Here is a 25,336-nt window from a genome sequence, read left to right on the forward strand (position 1 = left end):
TCCGATGTCCCCCGGTGTCCCCTCGGTGTCCCCTCGGTGTCCCCAGGGCTCAGTCCGGGGTCACTCCGGTGTCACTCCGGTGTCACTCTGGTGTCCCCCGGTGTCCCTCGGTGTCCCCTCAGTGTCCCCGGGGCTCAGTCCGGTGTCACTCCGGTGTCACTCCGGTGTCCCTCGGTGTCCCCTCGGTGTCCCCGGGGCTCAGTCCGGTGTCACTCCGGTGTCACTCCGGTGTCCCCTCGGTGTCCCCTCGGTGTCCCCGGGGCTCAGTCCGGTGTCACTGTGGTGTCACTCCGGTGTCCCTCGGTGTCACTCCGGTGTCACTCCGGTGTCCCCTCGGTGTCCCCGGGGCTCAGTCCGGGGTCACTCCGGTGTCACTCCGGTGTCACTCCGGTGTCCCCCGGTGTCCCCTCGGTGTCCCCAGGGCTCAGTCCGGTGTCACTCCGGTGTCACTCCGGTGTCCCCCGGTGTCCCCCTCGGTGTCCCCAGGGCTCAGTCCGGTGTCCCTCGGTGTCCCCCGGTGTCCCCTCGGTGTCACCGGGGCTCAGTCTGGGGTCACTGTGGGTCACTCCGGTGTCACTCCGGTGTCACTCCGGTGTCCCTCAGTGTCCCCTCGGTGTCCCCTCAGTGTCCCCAGGGCTCAGTCCGGTGTCCCTCGGTGTCCCCCGGTGTCCCCTCGGTGTCCCCAGGGCTCAGTCCGGTGTCCCTCGGTGTCCCCCGGTGTCCCCTCGGTGTCCCCAGGGCTCAGTCCGGTGTCCCTCGGTGTCCCTCGGTGTCCCCTCGGTGTCCCCAGAGCTCAGTCCGGTGTCCCTCGGTGTCCCCCGGTGTCCCCAGGGCTCAGTCCGGGGGGCACAGGCGCGCCCCGATGTCGTCCAGCAGCCAGTCCAGGCCGGGCAGGAGGTCCCGGCCGGTGAAGGCCGAGCAGCCCTGGATGCGCCAGTGGTGGCTGCGGATGGAGTCCAGCTCCAGGGCCTGGGGACACGGCCGGGGGTCACCACGGGGTCACCATGGGGGGACCCCGGCCTGGGGACCCCCAAACTGGGGGGGTACCAGGGTTGGGGGGTTCCGGGGTTTGGGGGGTCCCAAGGTTTGAGGGGGAGTCCCAGGATTTGAGGGGTTCCAGAATTTGGGGGGGTCTCTGGAGTTTGGGGGTCCTTGAGTTTGGGGGGTCCCGGGGTTTGGGGGGTCCCTGAGTTTGGGGTGTCCCAGGGTTTGGGAGGTCCCAGGGTTTGGGGGGTCCCAGGGTTTGGGGGGGTCCCAGGTTTTTTGGGGTCCCAAGGTTTGGGGGGTCCCAGGATTTGGGGGGTTCCAGGATTTGGAGGGGGTCTCTGGAGTTTGGGGGGTCCCAGGGTTTGGGGGGTCCCAGGGTTTGGGAGATCCCAGGAATCTGGGGTGTCCCTGGAGTTTTGGAGGTCCCAGGGTTTGGGGGGGTCCCTGGAGTTTGGGGGGTCCCAGGGTTCGGGGGGTCCCAGGAATTTGGGGGGTTCTGGGGTTTGAGGTGTCCCGGGGTTTGGGGGGGGTCCCCTGAGTTTGGGGGTCCCTGCTCTTGGGGTGTCCCAGGGTTTGGGGGGGTCCCTGCTCTCAGGGGTCCTGGGGACAGTCCTGGGGGGTTTTTGGAGTGTCCCAGGATTTGGGGGTGTCCCAGGATTTGGGGGTCCCAGGGTTTGGGGGTCCCAGGATTTGGGGGGTCCCAGGATTTGGGGGTCCCAGGGTTTGGGGGTCCCAGGATTTGGGGGGTCCCAGGGTTTGGGGGGGTCCCAGGATTTGGGGGGTCCAGGGTTTGGGAGGTCCCAAGAATTTGGGGGGTCCCCTGAGTTTGGGAGGTCCCAGGGTTTGGGGGGGTCCCCTGAGTTTGGGAGGTCCCAGGGTTTGGGGGGGTCCCCTGAGTTTGGGGGGTCCCAGGGTTTGGGGGGTGTCCCTGGGGTTTGGGGGGTCCCAAGCTTTGGGAGATCCCAGGAATCTGGGGAGTCCCTGAGTTTGGGGGGTCCCTGGAGTTTGGGGGGTCCCAGGAATTTGGGGGGTCCCCTGAGTTTTGGAGGTCCCAGGGTTTGGGGGGGGTCCCCTGAGTTTGGGGTATCCCAGGGTTTGGGGGGGTCCCTGGACTTTGGGGGGTCCCGGGGTTTGGGGTGTCCCAGGGTTTGGGGGGTCCCAGGGTTTGGGGGGGTCCCCTGAGTTTGGGGGGTCCCTGAGTTTGGGGGGTCCCAGGGTTTGGGGGGTCCCAGGGTTTGGGGGGTTCCGGGGTTTGGGGGGTCCCAGGGTTTTGGGGGGTCCCCAGGATTTGGAGGGGTCCCAGGGTTTGGGGTGTTCCAGGGTTTGGGGGGGTCCCTGGAGTTTGGGGGGTCCCAGGGTTTGGAGGGGTCCCAGGGTCTGGGGTGTCCAGGGGTTTGGGGGGTTCCAGGGTTTGGGGGGTCCCAGGGTTTGGGGGGTCCCAGGGTCTGGGGTCCCTGGGGTTGGGGGGTCCCCAGAGATTTGGGGGGGGTCCTGACCTTGAGAAGTCCCAGGGTTTGGGGGGGTCCCCTGAGTTTGGGAGGTCCTAGGAATTTGAGGGGTCCCCAGACTTTGGGGGGTCCCAGGGTTTTTGGGGTCCCCTGAGTTTGGGGTGTCCCTGCTCTTGGGGTGTCCCAGGGTTTGGGGTGTCCCAGGGTTTGGGGTTTCCAGGGTTTGGGGGGTCCCAAGGTTTGGGAGATCCCAGGAATCTGGGGAGTCCCTGAGTTTGGGGAGTCCCAGGATTTGGGGGGTTCCGGGGTTTGGGGGGTCCCAGGTTTGGGGAGTCCCAGGATTTGGGGTGTCCCAGGATTTGGGGGGTCCCAGGGTTTGGGGTGTCCTGGGGTTTGGGGGGTCCCCAGAGATTTGGGAGGGGTCCTGACCTTGAGAAGTCCCAGGGTTTGGGGGGTTCCCTGAGTTTGGGGGGTCCCAGGAATTTGCGGGGTCCCCAGACTTTGGGGGGTCCCAGGGTTTGGGGGTCCCGGGGTTTGGGGGGTTCCGGGGTTTGGGGTGTCCCAGGGTTTTGGGGGGTCCCTGAGTTTGGGAGGTCACAGGGTTTGGGGGGGTCCAGAATTTGGGGGATCCCAGGGTTTGGGGGATCCCAGGGTTTGGGAGATCCCAGGAATCTGGGGAGTCCCTGAGTTTTGGAGGTCCAGGATTTGGGGGGTCCCAGGATTTGGGGTGTCCCAGGATTTGGGGGTCCCAGGGTTTGGGGGTCCCAGGATTTGGGGTGTCCCAGGGTTTGGGGGTCCCAGGATTTGGGGGGTCCAGGGTTTGGGAGGTCCCAGGAATTTGGGGGGTCCCCTGAGTTTGGGGTATCCCAGGGTTTGGGGGGGGTCCCTGGAGTTTGGGGGGTCCCTGAGCTTGGGGGGTGCCGGGAATTTGGGAGGTCCCACGATTTGGGGGGTCCCAGAGTTTGGGGGAGGGGTCCTTGGAGTTTGGGGGGTCCCAGGAATTTGGGGGGTTCTGGGGTTTGGGGGGTTCCAAGGTTAGGGGGGTCCCTGAGTTTGAGGGGTCCCACGATTTGGGAGGTCCCAGGAATTTGGGGGGGGTCCCAGGGTTTGGGGGGTCCCAGGGTTTGGGGGGTTCCGGGGTTTGAGGGTCCGGGGTTTGGGGGGTTCTGGGGTTTGGGGGGTCCCAGGGTTTTGGGGGTCCCAGGGTTTGAGGGATCCCTGGAGTTTGGGGGGTCCCAGGGTTTGGGGAGTCCCTGATTCTGGGGTGTCCCAGGATTTGGGGGGTTCCAGGATTTGGGGGGTTCCAAGGTTTGGGGGGTCCCCAGGGTTTGGGGGATCCCAGGGTTTGGGGGGTGTCCCTGGGGTTTGGGGGGTCCAAGGTTTGGGAGGTCCCAGGAATCTGGGGAGTCCCTGAGTTTGGGGGGTCCCAGGGTTTGGGGGGTCCCAGGATTTGGGGGGTCCCAGGGTTTTTGGGGTCCCCTGAGTTTGGGGTGTCCCTGCTCTTGGGGTGTCCCAGGGTTTGGGTGTCCCAGGGTTTGGGGGGTCCCGGGGTTTGGGGGGTCCCAAGAATTTAGGAGGTCCCAGGGTTTGGGGTGTCCCAGGGTTTGGGGTGTCCCAGGGTTTGGGGGGGGTCCCAGGGTTTTTGGGGTCCCAAGGTTTGGGGGGTCCCAGGGTTTGGGGGGTTCCAGGATTTGAAGGGGGTCTCTGGAGTTTGGGGGGTCCCAGGGTTTGGGGGGTGTCCCTGGAGTTTGGGGTGTCCCTGCTCTTGGGGGGTCCCAGGGTTTGGGGTGTCCCTGCTCTCAGGGGTCCTGGGAACGGGTCCCGGGGCTTTTTGGGGTCCCATCCCGGGGGGTTTTTGGGGTCCCATCCCGGGGGTTTTTGGGGTCCCATTCAGGGGTTTTTGGGGTCCCGTTCCGGGGGTTTTTGGGGTCCCGTTCTGGGGGTTTTTGGGGTCCCGTTCGGGGGTTTTTGGGGTCCCATTCCGAGGGGTTTTTGGGGTCTCGTTCAGGGGTTTTTGGGGTCCCGTTCGGGGTTTTTGGGGTCCCGTTCGGGGGTTTTTGGGGTCCCATTCAGGGGTTTTTGGGGTCCCGTCCTGGGGTTTTTGGGGTCCCATTCAGGATTTTTGGGGTCCCGTTCGGGGTTTTTGGGGTCCCATTCAGGATTTTTGGGGTCCCGTTCGGGGGTTTTTGGGGTCCCGTTTGGGGTTTTTGGGGTCCCGTTCTGGGGTTTTTGGGGTCCCGTTCAGGGGTTTTTGGGGTCCCGTTTGGGGTTTTTGGGGTCCCATCCCGGGGGGTTTTTGGGGTCCCGTTCGGGGGTTTTTGGGGTCCCGTTCCGGGGGGTTTTTGGGGTCCCATTTGGGGGTTTTTGGGGTCCCATTCCGGGGGTTTTTGGGGTCCCGTTCGGGGGTTTTGGGGTCCCGTCCCGGGGGGGTTTTGGGGTCCCGTTCGAGGTTTTTGGGGTCCCGTTTGGGGTTTTTGGGGTCCCGTTCGGGGGTTTTTGGGGTCCCGTTCCGGGGGTTTTTGGGGTCCCGTTCGGGGTTTTTGGGGTCCCGTCCCGGGGGTTTTTGGGGTCCCGTTCGGGGGTTTTTGGGGTCCCATCCCGGGGGGTTTTTGGGGTCCCGTTCGGGGGTTTTTGGGGTCCCATTCAGGGGTTTTTGGGGTCCCATCCCGGGGGTTTTTGGGGTCCCATTCAGGGGTTTTTGGGGTCCCGTTCCGGGGGTTTTTGGGGTCCCGTTCTGGGGGTTTTTGGGGTCCCATTCGGGGTTTTTGGGGTCCCGTTCGGGGTTTTTGGGGTCCCATTCAGGATTTTTGGGGTCCCGTTCGGGGTTTTTGGGGTCCCATTCAGGGGTTTTTGGGGTCCCGCTCAGGGGTTTTTGGGGTCCCATTTGGGGGTTTTTGGGGTCCCGTTCCGGGGGGTTTTTGGGGTCCCATCCCGAGGGGTTTTTTGGGGTCCCATTCGGGGTTTTTGGGGTCCCGTCCTGTGTGTTTTTGGGGTCCCATTCGGGGTTTTTGAGGTCCCTTCCCAGGGGGTTTTTGGGGTCCCGTTCAGGGGTTTTTGGGGTCCCGTTCGGGGTTTTTGGGGTCCCGTTCAGGGGTTTTTGGGGTCCCGTTCCGGGGGGTTTTTGGGGTCCCGTTCTGGGGGGTTTTTGGGGTCCCGTTCTGGGGGTTTTTGGGGTCCTGTTCGGGGGTTTTTGGGGTCCCGTTCGGGGTTTTTGGGGTCCCGTTTGGGGTTTTTGGGGTCCCGTCCCAGGGGGTTTTTGGGGTCCCATTCAGGGGTTTTTGGGGTCCCGTCCCAGGGGGTTTTTGGGGTCCCGTTTGGGGTTTTTGGGGTCCCGTCCCGGGGGGTTTTTGGGGTCCCGTTCAGGGGTTTTTGGGGTCCCATCCTGGGGTTTTTGGGGTCTCATCCCGGGGGGTTTTTGGGGTCCCGTTCTGGGGTTTTTGGGGTCCCGTTCAGGGGTTTTTGGGGTCGCGTTCGGGGGTTTTTGGGGTCCCGTCTCGGGGTTTTTTGGGGTCCCATCCCAGGGGGTTTCTGGGGTCCCATCCCGGGGGGTTTTTGGGGTCCTGTTCAGGGGTTTTTGGGGTCCCGTTCGGGGGTTTTTGGGGTCCCGTTTGGGGGTTTTTGGGGTCCCATCCCGGGGGGTTTTTGGGGTCCCGTTTGGGGTTTTTGGGGTCCCCATCGGGGGGTTTTTGGGGTCCCGTTCCGGGGGTTTTGGGGTCCCGTTTGGCATTTTTGGGGTCCCGTTCTGGGGTTTTTGGGGTCCCGTTCAGGGGTTTTTGGGGTCCCATTCGGGGGTTTTTGGGTCCCGTTCGGGGGGTTTTTGGGGTCCCGTTCCGGGGGGTTTTTGGGGTCCCGTTCGGGGGTTTTTGGGGTCCCGTTTGGGGTTTTTGGGATCCCATTCGGGGTTTTTGGGGTCCCGTTCTGGGGGGTTTTTGGGGTCCCGTTCTGGGGGGTTTTTGGGGTCCCGTCCCGGGGGTTTTTGGGGTCCCGTTCTGGGGGGTTTTTGGGGTCCCGTCCCGGGGGTTTTTGGGGTCCCGTTCCAGGGGTTTTTGGGGTCCCGTTCAGGGGGTTTTTGGGGTCCCATCCCGGGGGGTTTTTGGGGTCCCGTTCCGGGGGTTTTGGGGTCCCGTTCCGGAGGTTTTTGGGGTCCCGTTCCGGGGTTTTTGGGGTCCCGTTCAGGGGTTTTTGGGGTCCCGTTTGGGGTTTTTGGGGTCCCGTTCCGGGGGTTTTTGGGGTCCCGTTCCGGGGTTTTTGGGGTCCCGTTCCAGGGGTTTTTGGGGTCCCGTTCTGGGGGGTTTTTGGGGTCCCGTTCAGGGGTTTTTGGGGTCCCGTTTGGGGTTTTTGGGGTCCCGTTCCGGGCGGTTTTTGGGGTCCCGTTCGGGGGTTTTTGGGGTCCCGTCCCGGGGGGTTTTTGGGGTCCCATCCCGGGGGTTTTTGGGGTCCCATCCCGGGGGTTTTTGGGGTCCCGTTCTGGGGTTTTTGGGGTCCCCTTCGGGGGTTTTTGGGGTCCCGCTCCGGGGGTTTTTGGGGTCCCGTTTGGGGTTTTTGGGGTCCCATCCCGGGGGGTTTTTGGGGTCCCGTTTGGGGTTTTTGGGGTCCCGTTCTGGGGTTTTTGGGGTCCCGTTTGGGGGTTTTTGGGGTCCTGTTTGGGGTTTTTGGGGTCCCATCCCGGGGGTTTTTGGGGTCCCGTCCCGGGGGTTTTTGGGGTCCCGTTCCGGGGGTTTTTGGGGTCCTGTTCCGGGGGGTTTTTGGGGTCCCGTTCCGGGGTTTTTGGGGTCCCGTTCTGGGGGTTTTTGGGGTCCCATCCCGGGGGGTTTTTGGGGTCCCGTTCAAGGGGTTTTTTGGGGTCCCGTCCCGGGGGGTTTTTGGGGTCCCGTTTGGGGGTTTTTGGGGTCCCATCCCAGGGGGTTTTTGGGGTCCCATTCGGGGTTTTTGGGGTCCCGTTTGGGGGCTTTTGGGGTCCCGTTCGGGGGTTTTTGGGGTCCCGTTCCGGGGGTTTTTGGGGTCCCGTTTGGGGTTTTTGGGGTCCCGTTTGGAGTTTTTGGGGTCCCGTTCAGGGGTTTTTGGGGTCCCGTCCCGGGGGGTTTTGGGGTCCCGTTCGGGGGTTTTTGGGGTCCCGTCCCGGGGTTTTTAGGGTCCCGTTCCGGGGGGTTTTTGGGGTCCCATTCGGGGGTTTTTGGGGTCCCGTTTGGGGTTTTTGGGGTCCCGTTCCGGGGGTTTTTGGGGTCCCGTTCAGGGGTTTTTGGGGTCCCGTTTGGGGTTTTTGGGGTCCCGTTTGGGGGTTTTTGGGGTCCCGTTTGGGGTTTTTGGGGTCCCGTTCAGGGGGGTTTTTGGGGTCCCATTCGGGGTTTTTGGGGTCCCGTTTGGGGGGTTTTTGGGGTCCCGTCCCAGGGGGTTTTTGGGGTCCTGTTTGGGGTTTTTGGGGTCCCGTCCCGGGGGGTTTTTGGGGTCCCGTTCAGGGGTTTTTGGGGTCCCGTCCCGGGGTTTTTGGGGTCCCGTTCTGGGGGGTTTTTGGGGTCCCGTTCGGGGATTTTTGGGGTCCCATTCGGGGGTTTTTGGGGTCCCGTTTGGGGGTTTTTGGGGTCCCGTCCCGGGGGTTTTTGGGGTCCCGTTCCGGGGGGTTTTTGGGGTCCCGTCCCGGGGGTTTTTGGGGTCCCGTTCGGGGTTTTTGGGGTCCTGTTCTGGGGGTTTTTGGGGTCCCATTCTGGGGGGTTTTTGGGGTCCCGTTCCGGGGTTTTTGGGGTCCCGTTTGGGGGTTTTTGGGGTCCCGTTCTGGGGGTTTTTGGGGTCCCGTTTGGGGGTTTTTGGGGTCCCGTTTGGGGTTTTTGGGGTCCCGTTCGGGGGTTTTTGGGGTCCCGTCCCGGGAGGTTTTTGGGGTCCCGTTCCGGGGGTTTTTGGGGTCCCGTTTGGGGGTTTTTGGGTTCCATCCCGGGGGGTTTTTGGGGTCCCGTTCTGGGGGTTTTTGGGGTCCCATTCGGGGTTTTTGGGGTCCCGTTCGGGGGTTTTTGGGGTCCCGTCCCGGGGGGTTTTTGGGGTCCCGTTCGGGGGTTTTTGGGGTTCCATCCCGGGGGGTTTTTAGGGTCCCGTTCTGGGGGTTTTTGGGGTCCTATTCAGGGGTTTTTGGGGTCCCGTTCTGGGGGGTTTTTGGGGTCCCATCCCGGGGGTTTTTGGGGTCCCGTTCTGGGGGGTTTTTGGGGTCCCATTCGGGGGTTTTTGGGGTCCCGTTCGGGGGTTTTTGGGGTCCCGTTCCGGGGGTTTTTGGGGTCCCGTTCAGGGGTTTTTGGGGTCCCATCCCGGGGGGTTTTGGGGGACCCACCCCGGGGGGTTTTTGGGGTCCCGTCCCGGGGTTTTTGGGGTCCCGTTCAGGGGTTTTTGGGGTCCCGTTCAGGGGGTTTTTGGGGTCTCGTCCCAGGGGGTTTTTGGGGTCCCGTTTGGGGGTTTTTGGGGTCCCGTTCCGGGGATTTTGGGGTGCGGTTCGGGGTTTTTGGGGTCCCGTTTGGGGTTTTTGGGGTCCCGTTCGGGGGTTTTTGGGGTCCCGTTCGGGGTTTTTGGGGTCCCGTTCTGGGGTTTTTGGGGTCCCGTTCGGGGGTTTTTGGGGTCCCATCCCGGGGGTTTTTGGGGTCCCGTTTGGGGGTTTTTGGGGTCCCGTCCCAGGGGGGTTTTTGGGGTCCCGTTCCGGGGGTTTTTGGGGTCCCGTTTGGGGTTTTTGGGGTCCCGTTTGGGGTTTTTGGGGTCCCGTTCCGGGGGGTTTTTGGGGTCCCGTTCGGGGTTTTTGGGGTCCCGTTCCGGGGGGTTTTTGGGGTCCCGTTCCGGGGGTTTTGGGGTCCCGTTCGGGGTTTTTGGGGTCCCGTTCCGGGGGTTTTGGGGTCCCGTTCAGGGGGGTTTTTGGGGTCCCGTTCAGGGGTTTTTGGGGTCCCGTTCGGGGTTTTTGGGGTCCCCTTCGGGGGGTTTTTGTGGTCCCATTCAGAGTTTTTGGGGTCCCTTCCCAGGGGGTTTTTGGGGTCCCGTTCTGGGGTTTTTTGGGGTCCCGTCCCAGGGGGTTTTTGGGGTCCCATTCCGGGGGTTTTTGGGGTCCCATCCCGGGGGTTTTTGGGGTCCCGTTCCGGGGGTTTTTGGGGTCCCGTTTGGGGGTTTTTGGGGTCCCGTTCAGGGGTTTTTGGGGTCCCGTTCGGGGGTTTTTGGGGTCCCATCCCGGGGGGTTTTTGGGGTCCTGTTCCGGGGTTTTTGGGGTCCCGTTCCGGGGGTTTTTGGGGTCCCGTTCCGGGGGGTTTTGGGGTCCCGTCCTGGGGGGTTTTTGGGGTCCCGTTCCGGGGTTTTTGGGGTCCCGTCCCAGGAGGTTTTTGGGGTCCCGTTCTGGGGGGTTTTTGGGGTCCCGTTCTGGGGGTTTTTGGGGTCCCGTTCCGGGGTTTTTGGGGTCCCATTCGGGGGTTTTTGGGGTCCCGTTTGGGGTTTTTGGGGTCCCATCCCGGGGGGTTTTTGGGGTCCCGTTTGGGGTTTTTGGGGTCCCATCCCAGGGGGTTTTTGGGGTCCCGTTCTGGGGGTTTTTGGGGTCCCGTTCTGGGGGTTTTTGGGGTCCCGTTCGGGGTTTTTGGGGTCCCATCCCGGGGGGTTTTTGGGGTCCCGTTCTGGGGTTTTTGGGGTCCCATTCAGGGGTTTTTGGGGTCCCGTTTGGGGTTTTTGGGGTCCCGTTCCAGGGGGTTTTTGGGTTCCCATTCGGGGGTTTTTGGGGTCCCGTTCAGGGTTTTTGGGGTCCCGTCCTGGGGGTTTTTGGGGTCCCATTCGGGGGTTTTTTGGGTCCCGTCCCGGGGGGTTTTTGGGGTCCCGTTTGGGGGTTTTTGGGGTCCCGTCCCAGGGGGGTTTTTGGGGTCCCGTTTGGGGGTTTTTGGGGTCCCATTCGGGGTTTTTGGGGTCCCGTTCCGGGGGGTTTTTGGGGTCCCGTTTGGGGGTTTTTGGGGTCCCGTTTGGGGTTTTTGGGGTCCTGTTCAGGGGTTTTTGGGGTCCCGTTCAGGGGGGTTTTTGGGGTCCCGTTCTGGGGTTTTTGGGGTCCCGTTTGGGGTTTTTGGGGTCCCGTTCCGGGGGTTTTTGGGGTCCCGTTCTGGGGGTTTTTGGGGTCCCGTCCCGGGGGGTTTTTGGGGTCCCGTTCTGGGGGGTTTTTGGGGTCCTGTTCTGGGGGTTTTTGGGGTCCCGTTCTGGGGGGTTTTTGGGGTCCTGTTCAGGGGTTTTTGGGGTCCCATCCCGGGGGTTTTTGGGGTCCCGTCCCGGGGGTTTTTGGGGTCCCGTTCCGGGGGTTTTTGGGGTCCCATCCCGGGGGGTTTTTGGGGTCCCGTCCCAGGGGGTTTTTGGGGTCCCATTCGGGGGTTTTTGGGGTCCTGTTCGGGGTTTTTGGGGTCCCGTCCCGGGGGTTTTTGGGGTCCCGTTTGGGGTTTTTTGGGTCCCGTCCCGGGGGGTTTTTGGGGTCCTGTTCGGGGTTTTTGGGGTCCCGTTCGGGTTTTTGGGGTCCCGTTCGGGGGGTTTTTGGGGTCCCGTTCTGGGGTTTTTGGGGTCCCGTTCCGGGGGTTTTTGGGGTCCCGTTCCAGGGGGTTTTTGGGGTCCCGTTTGGGGGTTTTTGGGGTCCCGTTCCAGGGGGTTTTTGGGGTCCCGTTTGGGGGTTTTTGGGGTCCCATCCCAGGGGGTTTTTGGGGTCCCGTTTGGGGTTTTTGGGGTCCCGTTCTGGGGGGTTTTTGGGGTCCCGTTTGGGGGTTTTTGGGGTCCCGTTCCGGGGGTTTTTGGGGTCCCGTTCAGGGGTTTTTGGGGTCCCATTCGGGGTTTTTGGGGTCCCTTCCCAGGGGGTTTTTGGGGTCACATCCCGGGGTTTTTGGGGTCCCGTTTGGGGATTTTGGGGTCCCGTTCGGGGGTTTTTGGGGTCCCATCCCGGGGGTTTTTGGGGTCCCGTTCGGGGTTTTTGGGGTCCCGTTCTGGGGGGTTTTTGGGGTCCTGTCCCGGGGGTTTTTGGGGTCCCTTCCCAGGGGGTTTTTGGGGTCCCATTCGGGGTTTTTGGGGTCCCGTTCCGGGGGTTTTTGGGGTCCCGTTTGGGGTTTTTGGGGTCCCATCCCAGGGGGTTTTGGGGTCCCGTTCGGGGGTTTTTGGGGTCCCATTCTGGGGTTTTTGGGGTCCCGTTCGGGGGTTTTTGGGGTCCCATTCCGGGGGTTTTTGGGGTCCCATCCCGGGGGTTTTTGGGGTCCCGTTCCGGGCGGTTTTTGGGGTCCCATTCAGGGGTTTTTGGGGTCCCGTTCCGGGGGTTTTTGGGGTCCCGTTCGGGGGTTTTTGGGGTCCCGTTCGGGGCTTTTTGGGGTCCCATCCCGGGGGGTTTTTGGGGTCCTGTTCCGGGGTTTTTGGGGTCCCGTTCCGGGGGTTTTTGGGGTCCCGTTCGGGGGTTTTTGGGGTCCCGTTCCGGGGGGTTTTTGGGGTCCCGTCCTGGGGGGTTTTTGGGGTCCCGTTCCGGGGTTTTTTGGGGTCCCATCCCAGGAGGTTTTTGGGGTCCCGTCCCAGGAGGTTTTTGGGGTCCCGTTCTGGGGGTTTTTGGGGTCCCGTTCTGGGGTTTTTGGGGTCCCGTTCGGGGTTTTTGGGGTCCCATCCCGGGGGGTTTTGGGGTCCCGTTCCGGGGTTTTTGGGGTCCCGTTCGGGGGTTTTTGGGGTCCCGTTCCGGGAGTTTTTGGGGTCCCATTCGGGGTTTTTGGGGTCCCGTTCGGGGTTTTTGGGGTCCCATCCCGGGGGGTTTTTGGGGTCCCGTTCAGGGGGGTTTTTGGGGTCCCGTTCCGGGGGGTTTTTGGGGTCCCGTTCTGGGGTTTTTGGGGTCCTGTTCCGGGGGGTTTTTGGGGTCCCATCCCGGGGTTTTTGGGGTCCCGTTCCGGGGGGTTTTTGGGGTCCCGTTCTGGGGGATTTTTGGGGTCCCGTTCGGGGTTTTTGGGGTCCCGTCCCAGGGGGTTTTTGGGGTCCCGTCCCGGGGGTTTTTGGGGTCCCGTTCAGGGGGGTTTTTCGGTCCCGTTTGGGGTTTTTGGGGTCCCATTCAGGGGTTTTTGGGGTCCCGTTTGGGGTTTTTGGGGTCCCGTTCGGGGGTTTTTGGGGTCCCGTCCCGGGGTTTTTGGGGTCCCGTTTGGGGTTTTTGGGGTCCCGTTCCGGGGGTTTTTGGGGTCCCATTCAGGGGTTTTTGGGGTCCCGTTCAGGGGGTTTTTGGGGTCCCGTTCTGGGGTTTTTGGGGTCCCGTTTGGGGTTTTTGGGGTCCCGTTCAGGGGTTTTAGGGTCCCATTCGGGGGTTTTTGGGGTCCCGTTTGGGGTTTTTGGGGTCCCATTCCAGGGGTTTTTGGGGTCCCATCCCGGGGGGTTTTTGGGGTCCCGTTCTGGGGTTTTTGGGGTCCCGTTTGGGGGGGTTTTTGGGGTCCCGTTTGGGGTTTTTGGGGTCCCGTCCCGGGGTTTTTTGGGGTCCCATCCCGGGGGGTTTTTGGGGTCCCGTTCCGGGGGTTTTTGGGGTCCCGTTCCGGGGGGGTTTTTGGGGTCCCGTTTGGGGGTTTTTGGGGTCCCGTTCCAGGGGGTTTTGGGTCCCGTTCGGGGGTTTTTGGGGTCCCGTTCCGGGGGTTTTTGGGGTCCCATTCGGGGTTTTTGGGGTCCCGTCCCAGGGGGTTTTTGGGGTCCCGTCCTGGGGGGTTTTTGGGGTCCCTTCCCGGGGGTTTTTGGGGTCCCGTCCCGGGGGGTTTTTGGGGTCCCGTTTGGGGGTTTTTGGGGTCCCGTTCAGGGGGGTTTTTGGGGTCCCGTCCCGGGGTTTTTGGGGTCCCGTTTGGGGTTTTTGGGGTCCCGTTCCAGGGGGTTTTTGGGTCCCGTTCGGGGGTTTTGGGGTCCCATCCCGGGGGGTTTTTGGGGTCCCATCCCGGGGGGTTTTTGGGGTCCCGTCCCGGGGGGTTTTTGGGGTCCCGTTTGGGGTTTTTGGGGTCCCATCCCGGGGGTTTTTGGGGTCCCGTCCCGGGGGGTTTTTGGGGTCCCGTTCCGGGGTTTTTGGGGTCCCGTTTGGGGTTTTTGGGGTCCCGTTCAGGGGTTTTTGGGGTCCCGTTCCGGGGTTTTTGGGGTCCCGTTTGGGGTTTTTGGGGTCCCGTTCAGGGGTTTTTGGGGTCCCGTTTGGGGTTTTTGGGGTCCCGTTCAGGGGTTTTTGGGGTCCCGTTTGGGGGTTTTTGGGGTCCCGTTCTGGGGTTTTTGGGGTCCCGTTCCGGGGGGTTTTTGGGGTCCCGTTCGGGGTTTTTGGGGTCCCGTTTGGGGTTTTTGGGGTCCCGTTCAGGGTTTTTGGGGTCCCGTTTGGGGTTTTTGGGGTCCCGTTCAGGGGTTTTAGGGTCCCATTCGGGGGTTTTTGGGGTCCCGTTTGGGGTTTTTGGGGTCCCATTCCAGGGGTTTTTGGGGTCCCATCCCGGGGGGTTTTTGGGGTCCCGTTCTGGGGTTTTTGGGGTCCCGTTTGGGGGGGTTTTTGGGGTCCCGTTTGGGGTTTTTGGGGTCCCGTCCCGGGGTTTTTTGGGGTCCCATCCCGGGGGGTTTTTGGGGTCCCGTTCCAGGGGTTTTTGGGGTCCCGTTCCGGGGGGGTTTTTGGGGTCCCGTTTGGGGGTTTTTGGGGTCCCGTTCCAGGGGGTTTTGGGTCCCGTTCGGGGGTTTTTGGGGTCCCGTTCCGGGGGTTTTTGGGGTCCCATTCCAGGGGGTTTTTGGGGTCCCGTTTGGGGTTTTTGGGGTCCCGTTCTGGGGGGTTTTTGGGGTCCCGTTTGGGGTTTTTGGGGTCCCGTCCCGGGGGTTTTTGGGGTCCCGTTCGGGGGTTTTTGGGGTCCCGTTCTGGGGTTTTTGGGGTCCCATTCAGGGGTTTTTGGGGTCCCGTTTGGGGTTTTTGGGGTCCCGTTCGGGGGTTTTTGGGGTCCCGTTCCGGGGTTTTTGGGGTCCCATTTGGGGTTTTTGGGGTCCTGTTCAGGGGTTTTTGGGGTCCCGTTCGGGGGTTTTTGGGGTCCCGTTCCGGGGGTTTTTGGGGTCCCATTCGGGGTTTTTGGGGTCCCGTTCGGGGTTTTTGGGGTCCCGTCCCAGGGGGTTTTTGGGGTCCCGTTCGGGGTTTTTGGGGTCTTGTTCGGGGGTTTTTGGGGTCCCGTTCTGGGGGGTTTTTGGGGTCCTGTTCAGGGTTTTTGGGGTCCCATTCCGGGGGGTTTTTGGGGTCCCGTTCCGGGGTTTTTGGGGTCCCGTTCGGGGGTTTTTGGGGTCCCGTCCCAGGGGGGCTTTGGGGTCCCATTCAGAGGTTTTTGGGGTCCCGTTTGGGGGTTTTTGGGGTCCCGTTCGGGGGTTTTTGGGGTCCCCTTCGGGGTTTTTGGGGTCCCGTTCGGGGGTTTTTGGGGTCCCGTTCAGGGGGTTTTTGGGGTCCCGTTCCGGGGGTTTTTGGGGTCCCATTCGGGGTTTTTGGGGTCCCGTTCTGGGGGTACCTCCCGGATGTCCCCGACCGGCAGCGCCCCGGGCAGGTCCTGTTTGTTGGCGAACACGAGCAGGGTGGCCCCGGCCAGGCGCTGGGGGACAGTGACACTGTCACCCCCCTGCCACCGCTGGGCTGTCACCCGTGTCCTCCACTTCCTCCTCTCCCTGTCCCCTCCTTGTTCCCTGTGTCCCCTCCCTGGCCCTGTGTCCCCTCCTTGTCCCTGTGTCCCCTCCCTGTCCCCTCCTTGTCCTTGTGTCCCCTCCTTGTCCCCTCCCTGTCCCTGTGCCCCCTCCTTGTCCCTGTGTCCCCTCCCTGACCCTGTGTCCCTTCCTTGTCCTCTCCTTGTCCCTGTGTCCCTTCCTTGTCCCCTCCTCATCCCTGTGTCCCCTCCCTGTCCCCTCCTTGTCCCCTGTGTCCCCTCCCTGTCCCTGGGTCCCCTCCTCATCCCTGTGTCCCCTCCTTGTCCCTGTGTCCCCTCCCTGTCCCCTCCTTGTCCCGTGTCCCCTCCCTGGCCCTGTGTCCCCTCCCTGTCCCTGTGTCCCCTCCCTGACCCTGTGTCCCCTCCCTGTCCCCTCCTTGTCCCTGTGTCCCCTCCTTGTCCCCTGTGTCCCCTCCCTGTCCCTGTGTCCCCTCCTCATCCCTGTGTCCCCTCCTTGTCCCCTGTGTCCCCTCCCTGTCCCTGTGTCCCCTGTCCCCACATCCCCTCCCCATCCCCGTGTCCCCCCCATGTCCCCTCCCTGTCTCTATGTCCCCTCCGTGTCCCCCCGTCCGCCCCGGTGTCCCCCCGCAGTGTCCCCTCGTGTCCCCAGTGTCCCCCTGGTGTCACCCCCCGGTGTCCCCAATGTCCCCAATGTCCCCAATGTCCCTGCCATGTCCCCAATGTCCCCCCGTGTCCCCAATGTCCCCAATGTCCCCAATGTCCCTGCCATGTCCCCAATGTCCCCGATGTCCCCAATGTTCCCAATGTCCCCCCAATGTCCCCAATGTCCCCAGTGTCCCCAGTGTCCCCAGTGTCCCCAGTGTCCCCAATGTCCCCAGTGTCCCCAATGTCCCCAATGTCCCCAATGTCCCTGCCATGTCCCCAATGTCCCCCCGTGTCCCCAATGTCCCCAATGTCCCCAATGTCCCCAATGTCCCCAATGTCCCCTGGTACCTCCTCTCTGAGCAGGGCGCTCAGCTCGCGGGCGCAGAGCCGCAGCCGCTGCCGGTCACTGCTGTCCCTGCCATGTCCCCAATGTCCCCAATGTCCCCAATGTCCCCAGTGTCCCCAATGTCCCCAATGTCCCCCCGGTGTCCCCAATGTCCCCAATGTCCCCAATGTCCCCAATGTCTCCCCAATGTCCCCAATGTCCCTGCCATGTCCCCAATGTCCCCAGTGTCCCCAATGTCCCCTCAATGTCCCCAATGTCCCCAATGTCCCTGCCATGTCCCCAAGGTCCCCAATGTCCCCAGTGTCCCTGCCATGTCCCCAATGTCCCCAATGTCCCTGCCATGTCCCCAATGTCCCCAATGTCCCCAGTGTCCCCAATCCCCCCAATGTCCCCAATGTCCCTGCCATGTCCCCAATGTCCCCAATGTCCCCAATGTCCCCAATGTCCCCAGTGTCCCCAATGTCCCCAATGTCCCCAATGTCCCTGCCATGTCCCCAATGTCCCCAATGTCCCCAATGTCCCCAATGTCCCCAATGTCCCCAGTGTCCCCAATGTCCCCAATGTCCCCAGTGTCCCCAATGTCCCCAATGTCCCCAATGTCCCCCCAGTGTCCCCAATGTCCCCAATGTCCCCAATGTCCCCAGTGTCCCCAATGTCCCCAATGTCCCCAATGTCCCCAATGTCCCCAATGTCCCCAGTGTCCCTGCCATGTCCCCAATGTCCCCAATGTCCCCAGTGTCCCCAGTGTCCCCAGTGTCCCCAATGTCCCCCAATGTCCCCAGTGTCCCCAATGTCCCCAATGTCCCCAATGTCCCCAATGTCCCCAATGTCCCCAATGTCCCTGCCATGTCCCCAATGTCCCCAGTGTCCCCAATGTCCCCAATGTCCCCAATGTCCCCAATGTCCCCAGTGTCCCCAATGTCCCCAGTGTCCCCAATGTCCCCAATGTCCCCAATGTCCCCTGGTACCTCCTCTCTCAGCAGGGCACTCAGCTCGCGGGCGCAGAGCCGCAGCCGCTGCCGGTCACTGCTGTCCCTGCCATGTCCCCAATGTCCCCAATGTCCCCAATGTCCCCAATGTCCCTGCCATGTCCCCAATGTCCCCAATGTCCCCAATGTCCCCAGTGTCCCTGCCACGTCCCCAATGTCCCCAATGTCCCCAGTGTCCCCAATGTCCCCAATGTCCCCAATGTCCCTGCCATGTCCCCAATGTCCCCAGTGTCCCCAATGTCCCCAATGTCCCCAATGTCCCCAATGTCCCCAATGTCCCCCCAGTGTCCCCAATGTCCCCAGTGTCCCCAATGTCCCCTGGTACCTCCTCTCTGAGCAGGGCGCTCAGCTCGCGGGCGCAGAGCCGCAGCCGCTGCCGGTCACTGCTGTCCCTGCCATGTCCCCAATGTCCCCAATGTCCCCCCAATGTCCCCAATGTCCCCAATGTCCCCAATGTCCCCTGGTACCTCCTCTCTGAGCAGGGCGCTCAGCTCGCGGGCGCAGAGCCGCAGCCGCTGCCGGTCACTGCTGTCCCTGCCATGTCCCCAATGTCCCCAATGTCCCCAATGTCCCCAATGTCCCCAATGTCCCCTGGTACCTCCTCTCTGAGCAGGGCGCTCAGCTCGCGGGCGCAGAGCCGCAGCCGCTGCCGGTCACTGCTGTCCACCACCCAGAGCAGCCCGTCCGTGCTCTCGAAGTAATTGCGCCAGTAGGAGCGGAGAGAGCTCTGCCCACCCACGTCCCACACGTGCAGCTGGAACCTGGGGGCATGGGGGGGTCACTGGGGTCACTGGGGGGCACTGGGGGGTCACTGGGGTCAGTGTGGGGTCACTGGGGTCACTGGGGGGTCAGTAGAGGGGCACTGGGCTCTCGAAGTAATTGCGCCAGTAGGAGCGGAGAGAGCTCTGCCCACCCACGTCCCACACGTGCAGCTGGAACCTGGGGGCATGGAGGGGTCACTGGGGGGTCACTGGGGTCAGTGTGGGGTCACTGGGGTCACTGGGGTCACTGGGGTCACTGGGGGTCACTGGGCTCTCGAAGTAATTGCGCCAGTAGGAGCGGAGAGAGCTCTGCCCACCCACGTCCCACACGTGCAGCTGGAACCTGGGGGGCATGGAGGGGTCAGTGGGGTCAGTGAGGGGTCACTGGGGTCAGTGTGGGGTCACTGGGGTCACTGGGGGGGCACTGGGGTCAGTGGGGGGTCACTGGGGTCCGTGTGGGGTCACTGGGGTCAGTGGGGGGTCACTGGGGTCAGTGGGGGGGCACTGGGGTCCGTGTGGGGTCACTGGGGTCAGTGGGGGGTCACTGGGGTCAGTGTGGGGTCACTGGGGTCAGTGTGGGGTCACTGGGGTCACTGGGGTCAGTGGGGGGTCACTGGGGGGTCACTGGGGTCACTGGGGGTCACTGGGGTCACTGGGGGGTCACTGGGGTCAGTGTGGGGTCACTGGGGGGGCATGGGGGGGTCAGTGGGGTCAGTGAGGGGTCAGTGGGGTCAGTGAGGGGTCACTGGGGGGCACTGGGGGGTCACTGGGGTCACTGGGGGGGCACTGGGCTCTCGAAGTAATTGCGCCAGTAGGAGCGGAGAGAGCTCTGCCCACCCACGTCCCACACGTGCAGCTGGAACCTGGGGGCATGGAGGGGTCACTGGGGTCACTGGGGTCACTGGGGTCAGTGGGGTCAGTGTGGGGGCACTGGGGTCAGTGTGGGGTCACTGGGGTCAGTGAGGGGTCACTGGGGTCAGTGTGGGGTCACTGGGGTCACTGGGGTCAGTGAGGGGTCAGTAGGGTCAGTGGGGTCAGTGTGGGGTCATTGGGGTCAGTGTGGGGTCACTGGGGGGTCACTGGGGTCACTGGGGTCAGTGGGGTCACTGGGGTCAGTGTGGGGTCACTGGGGTTACTGGGGTTACTGTGGGGTCACTGGGGTCACTGGGGGTCACTGGGGTCAGTGTGAGGTCACTGGGGTCACTGGGGGGGCACTGGGCTCTCGAAGTAATTGCGCCAGTAGGAGCGGAGAGAGCTCTGCCCACCCACGTCCCACACGTGCAGCTGGAACCTGGGGGGCACGGAGGGGTCAGTGGGGTCAGTGTGGGGTCACTGGGGGGTCATTGGGGTCACTGGGGTCAGTGTGGGGTCAGTGTGGTCAGTGTGGGGTCACTGGGGTCAGTGTGGGGTCAGTGGGGTCAGTGTGGGGTCAGTGGGGTCACTGGGGTCAGTGAGGGGTCACTGGGGGGTCATTGGGGTCACTGGGGTCACTGGGGTCAGTGGGGTCAGTGTGGGGTCAGTGAGGGGTCAGTAGGGTCAGTGGGGTCAGCGGGGTCAGTGGGGTCAGTGGGGTCAGGGGTCAGTAGGGTCAGCAGGGTCAGTGGGGTCAGTGGTCAGGGGTCAGAGATCAGTGGGGTCAGGGGTCAGAGGTCAGTGGGGTCAGCAGGGTCAGAGGCCAGCAGGGTCAGTGGTCAGTGGTCAGTGGTCAGCAGGGTCAGTGGTCAGTGGGGTCAGTGGTCAGTGGTCAGGGGTCAGTGGTCAGTGGTCAGTGGTCAGCAGGGTCACTGGTCAGTGGTCAGTGGGGTCAGTGGTCAGTGGTCAGGGGTCAGTGGTCAGTGGGGTCAGAGGTCAGTGGTCAGTGGTCAGGGGTCAGTGGTCAGAGGTCAGTGGGGTCAGTGGTCAGTGGGGTCAGTGGTCAGTGGTCAGTGGTCAGTGGGGTCAGTAGGGTCAGAGGTCAGTGGGGTTAGTGGTCAGTGGTCAGTGGTCAGGGGTCAGTGGTCAGCAGGGTCAGTGGTCAGTGGGGTCAGGGGTCAGCAGGGTCAGTGGTCAGTGGTCAGTGGTCAGTGGGGTCAGGGGTCAGTGGGGTCAGGGGTCAGGGGTCAGTGGGGTCAGGGGTCAGGGGTCAGAACTCAGGGGTCAGTGGTCAGTGGGGTCAGTGGTCAGTGGGGTCAGTGGTCAGTGGTCAGTGGGGTCAGTGGGGTCAGTGGTCAGTGGGGTCAGGGGTCAGGGGTCAGTGGTCAGAGCTCAGGGGTCAGTGGTCAGTGGTCAGTGGGGTCAGGGGTCAGTGGGGTCAGCGGTCAGTAGGGTCAGAGCTCAGGGGTCAGGGGTCATTGGTCAGCAGGGTCAGGGGTCAGAGGTCGGGGGGTCAGGGGTCAGTGGTCAGAGCTCAGGGGTCAGTGGTCAGTAGGGTCAGTGGTCAGTGGGGTCAGGGGTCAGAGGTCGGGGGGTCAGGGGTCAGTGGTCAGTGGTCAGTGGGGTCAGTGGCCAGCAGGATCAGTGGTCAGTGGGGTCAGTGGTCAGTGGTCAGGGGTCAGTGGGGTCAGCACGGTCAGTGGTCAGTGGGGTCAGCGGTCAGTAGGGTCAGAGGTCAGGGGTCAGGGGTCAGCAGGGTCAGTGGTCAGTGGTCAGAGATCAGGGGTCAGGGGTCACCCCGGCCCCGCCCCTCACCCGCGGTGCTCGAGGGTTTTGATGTTGAAGCCCAGGGTGGGGGAGGTGCCCCCCACGTCCTCCCCGTTCAGCCGCTTCAGCAGCGTCGTCTTCCCGGCATTGTCCAATCCCCTGCGAGGGGCGGGGCCTCAGGACACGCCCCCTGCAGCCCTGACCCCGCCCCCTCCCGCAGACCCCGCCCCCACAACCACAGCCTGCCCCCAAAACCCCGCCCCCACAACTGACCCCGCCCCTGAGACCCCACCCCCACCACACCCACACTGACCCCACCCCCACACTGACCCCACCCACACTGACCCCACCCACAACTGACCACACCCACACTGACCCCACCCACAACTGACCCCTCCCCCACACTGACCCCACCCACTGACCCCTCCCCCACGCTGACCACACCCACACACTGACCCCACCCCCACACTGACCCCACCCACACTGACCCCTCCCCCACACTGACCCCGCCCCCACACTGACCCCACCCACTGACCCCACCCACACTGACCCCACCCACACTGACCCCACCCCCACACTGACCCCACCCCCACACTGACCCCACCCCCACCCTGACCCCACCCACACTGACCCCACCCACACTGACCCCACCCACACTGACCCCACCCCCACACTGACCCCTCCCCCACACTGACCCCTCCCCCACACTGACCCCTCCCCCACACTGACCCCACCCCCACACTGACCCCACCCACTGACCCCACCCACACTGACCCCACCCCCACACTGACCCCACCCACACTGACCCCACCCACACTGACCCCTCCCACACTGACCCCACCCCCACACTGACCCCACCCCCACACTGACCCCACCCCCACCCTGACCCCACCCACACTGACCCCACCCACACTGACCCCACCCACACTGACCCCACCCCCACACTGACCCCTCCCCCACACTGACCCCTCCCCCACACTGACCCCTCCCCCACACTGACCCCACCCCCACACTGACCCCACCCACTGACCCCACCCACACTGACCCCACCCCCACACTGACCCCACCCACACTGACCCCACCCACACTGACCCCTCCCACACTGACCCCACCCCCACACTGACCCCACCCCCACACTGACCCCACCCCCACCCTGACCCCACCCACACTGACCCCACCCACACTGACCCCACCCACACTGACCCCACCCCCACACTGACCCCTCCCCCACACTGACCCCTCCCCCACACTGACCCCTCCCCCACACTGACCCCACCCCCACACTGACCCCACCCACTGACCCCACCCACACTGACCCCACCCCCACACTGACCCCACCCACACTGACCCCACCCACACTGACCCCTCCCACACTGACCCCACCCACACTGACCCCACCCACACTGACCCCACCCCCACACTGACCCCACCCCCACACTGACCCCTCCCCCACACTGACCCCTCCCCCACACTGACCCCACCCCCACACTGACCCCACCCCCACACTGACCACACCCACTGACCCCACCCACACTGACCACACCCACACTGACCCCTCCCCCACACTGACCCCACCCCCACAACTGACCCCACCCACACTGACCCCTCCCCCACACTGACCCCACCCACACTGACCCCACCCACTGACCCCACCCACACTGACCCCTCCCCCACACTGACCCCACCCACACACTGACCCCACCCACACTGACCCCTCCCCCACACTGACCCCTCCCCCACTGACCCCTCCCCCACACTGACCCCACCCCCACACTGACCCCACCCACACTGACCCCACCCCCACAACTGACCCCACCCCCACACTGACCCCACCCACACTGACCCCACCCTCACAAGCCCCACCCCCACGCTGACCACACCCACACTGACCCCACCCCCACGCTGACCACACCCACACTGACCCCACCCCCACACTGACCCCACCCCCACACTGACCCCACCCACTGACCACACCCCCACACTGACCACACCCCCACACTGACCCCTCCCCCACACTGACCCCTCCCCCACACTGACCACACCCACACTGACCCCACCCACACTGACCCCACCCCCACACTGACCACACCCCCACACTGACCCCGCCCCCACACTGACCCCACCCACACACTGACCCCACCCACACTGACCACACCCCCACACTGACCCCACCCACACACTGACCCCACCCACACTGACCCCACCCCCACACTGACCACACCCCCACACTGACCCCACCCACACTGACCCCACCCACACTGACCCCACCCTCCCTGACCACACCCACTGACCCCACCCACACTGACCCCACCCCCACACTGACCCCACCCACCCTCACCCCACCCTCCCTGACCACACCCACTGACCCCACCCACACTGACCCCACCCCCACACTGACCCCACCCACTGACCACACCCCCACACTGACCCCACCCACACTGACCCCACCCACACTGACCCCACCCACACTGACCCCACCCCCACACTGACCCCTCCCCCACACTGACCCCACCCACACTGACCCCACCCACACTGACCCCACCCACACTGACCCCTCCCCCACACTGACCCCACCCACACTGACCCCACCCCCACACTGACCCCACCCCCACACTGACCCCACCCCCACACTGACCCCACCCCCACACTGACCCCACCCCCACACTGACCCCTCCCCCACACTGACCCCTCCCCCACACTGACCCCACCCTCACAAGCCCCACCCACACTGACCCCACCCACACTGACCCCACCCCCACACTGACCCCTCCCCCACACTGACCCCACCCACACTGACCCCTCCCCCACACTGACCCCACCCACACTGACCCCTCCCCCACACTGACCCCACCCACACTGACCCCACCCCCACACTGACCCCACCCCCACACTGACCCCACCCCCACACTGACCCCACCCCCACACTGACCCCACCCCCACACTGACCACACCCCCACACTGACCCCGCCCCCACACTGACCCCACCCCCACACTGACCCCTCCCCCACTGACCCCACCCACACTGACCCCACCCACTGACCCCTCCCCCACACTGACCCCTCCCCCACACTGACCCCACCCTCACAAGCCCCACCCACACTGACCCCACCCACACTGACCCCACCCACACTGACCCCACCCACACTGACCCCACCCCCACACTGACCCCACCCACACTGACCCCTCCCCCACACTGACCACACCCCCACACTGACCCCACCCACACTGACCCCTCCCCCACACTGACCCCACCCCCACACTGACCCCACCCACACTGACCCCACCCCCACACTGACCCCTCCCACCCTGACCCCACCCCCACAAGCCCCACCCACTCTCCCACAAGCCCCGCACCCCCAGCCCCTCCCCCACCACGCGGCCCCCACCCCCCGCGCCCCCGGCCCCGCCCCCTCCCCAGGCCCCGCCCCCTTTAGCACCGCCCCCTTTAGCCCCGCCCACAGCACGAGCAGCCGCAGTTCTCGCTCCTTCTCGCGCATTTTCTTCAGGATCGTCAGCAGCCCCATGGCGGCCGCGCGCGCCGGCCACGCCCCCTCAGCCACCGCCCATTGGCCCGCTCCGCCTCAGCGCCGCGCTGCCCGCGCCGCCCATTGGCCAGCGCGGCTGGAAAACCCCGCCCCCCAGCGCCCATTGGCCCGCGCGGCTGGAAAACCCCGCCCCCCGCCGCCCATTGGCCCGCGCTGCAGAGTAACCCCGCCCCCCGCCGCCTATTGGCCCGCGCGGCAGGGAAACCCCGCCCCCCGCCGCCTATTGGCCCATACGGCAGGGAAACCCCGCCCCCCGCCGCCCATTGGCCCGCGCGGCAGGGAAACCCCGCCCCCCGCCGCCCATTGGTCCGCGCGGCAGGGAAACCCCGCCCCCCGCCGCCCATTGGCCCGCGCGGCTGGAAAACCCCGCCCCCCGCCGCCTATTGGCCCGCGCGCTCCCGCTCCAGCCGCCACTTCCGGGTTCTCGGCGGCGGCCGTCGGCGCCCCCTGGCGGCCCGGAGGAGCGCGGGGCGGGGCCGGGGGGTCCCGGGGGGGGCTGGGGGTCCCCAGGGGGGTCCCAGACCCGCCCCTCCCCCCGAGCATGGCGGCCCAGGGTCTCCTCCTCCTCCTCCTCCTCCTCCTCCTCCCGCTGCTGCTGCCCCCGGCCCTGCCCGCCAGCCCCGGGCCCGGCCCCGGTCCCGGCTGCCGCCTCCGCTGTAAGAGCCGGGGGGACCCCCGGGACCCGCAGCCCCCCCGGGACCTCCGCGGTCCCCCGTACCCAGGGACCCCTCCCCGCTCCCGGGGGATCCCCCACCCCCCCGGGAGTTCCGATCCCTTCCGGGACCCCCCGAGAATCCCGGGACTCCTCACGGGGACCCCGCCCCCCCCGGGACTCCCCCGGGACCCCCCCGGGACCCCCAAACCCACTGGGACCCCGCCCCCCACTGATGACCCCGCCCCCCCGGGACCCCGTCAGAGACCCCCGGGACGGAGCTGGCCCCGCCCCGGTGCTCGAGGCCCCGCCCCTTCCCCGGGCCCCGCCCCTTTTCATCCCTCCCCCTTCCCCGGGCCCCGCTTCTTCCCCAGGCCCCGCCCCTTCTCACCCCTCCCCCTCTCCCAGGGGTCCCGGTTCCGGTTCCGGTTCCTGTCCGGCGGGGGGCGGGGCGGTGCCGCGCGGGGGGCGTGGCCTCTCTGGGCGCATGCGCGGGGCACTGCGAGTCTCGCGCCGGCCCCGCCCCCCGCGCGCTGCTGGAGGCCGGAGGGCGCCCCCTGCTGGCCGAGGCGCGCTGCTGCACCATGGAGCACGTGACCAGGGTGGGCGGGGCCTGCAGGACACAACGGGGTGGGGGCGGGGCCTGACAGGGTGTGACAGGTGAGGGTGACAGGTGAGGGTGTGACAGGTGAGGGGGTGACAGGTGAGGGTGACAGGTGAGGGTGACAGG

General features: G+C 65.1%; 1 protein-coding gene across 1 annotated transcript; it reads right to left on the reverse strand.

Annotated features, from left to right (window-relative positions):
- Positions 1–24,020, reverse strand: ARL2 (ADP ribosylation factor like GTPase 2). Its single transcript, XM_058861651.1, has 6 exons — positions 23,869–24,020; positions 20,458–20,568; positions 17,628–17,790; positions 14,900–14,980; positions 831–969; positions 1–194 (listed from the first exon to the last, which is right to left on the reverse strand). Exons 1-5 carry the CDS (start codon positions 23,931–23,933, stop codon positions 835–837), a joined length of 555 nt encoding a protein of 184 aa, XP_058717634.1. The 5' UTR covers positions 23,934–24,020; the 3' UTR covers positions 1–194; positions 831–834.
- Positions 24,021–25,336: the final 1,316 nt, after the last annotated feature.

Source organism: Poecile atricapillus, chromosome 37 (genome assembly GCF_030490865.1).
Source record: "Poecile atricapillus isolate bPoeAtr1 chromosome 37, bPoeAtr1.hap1, whole genome shotgun sequence".
Lineage (NCBI taxonomy): Eukaryota > Metazoa > Chordata > Aves > Passeriformes > Paridae > Poecile > Poecile atricapillus.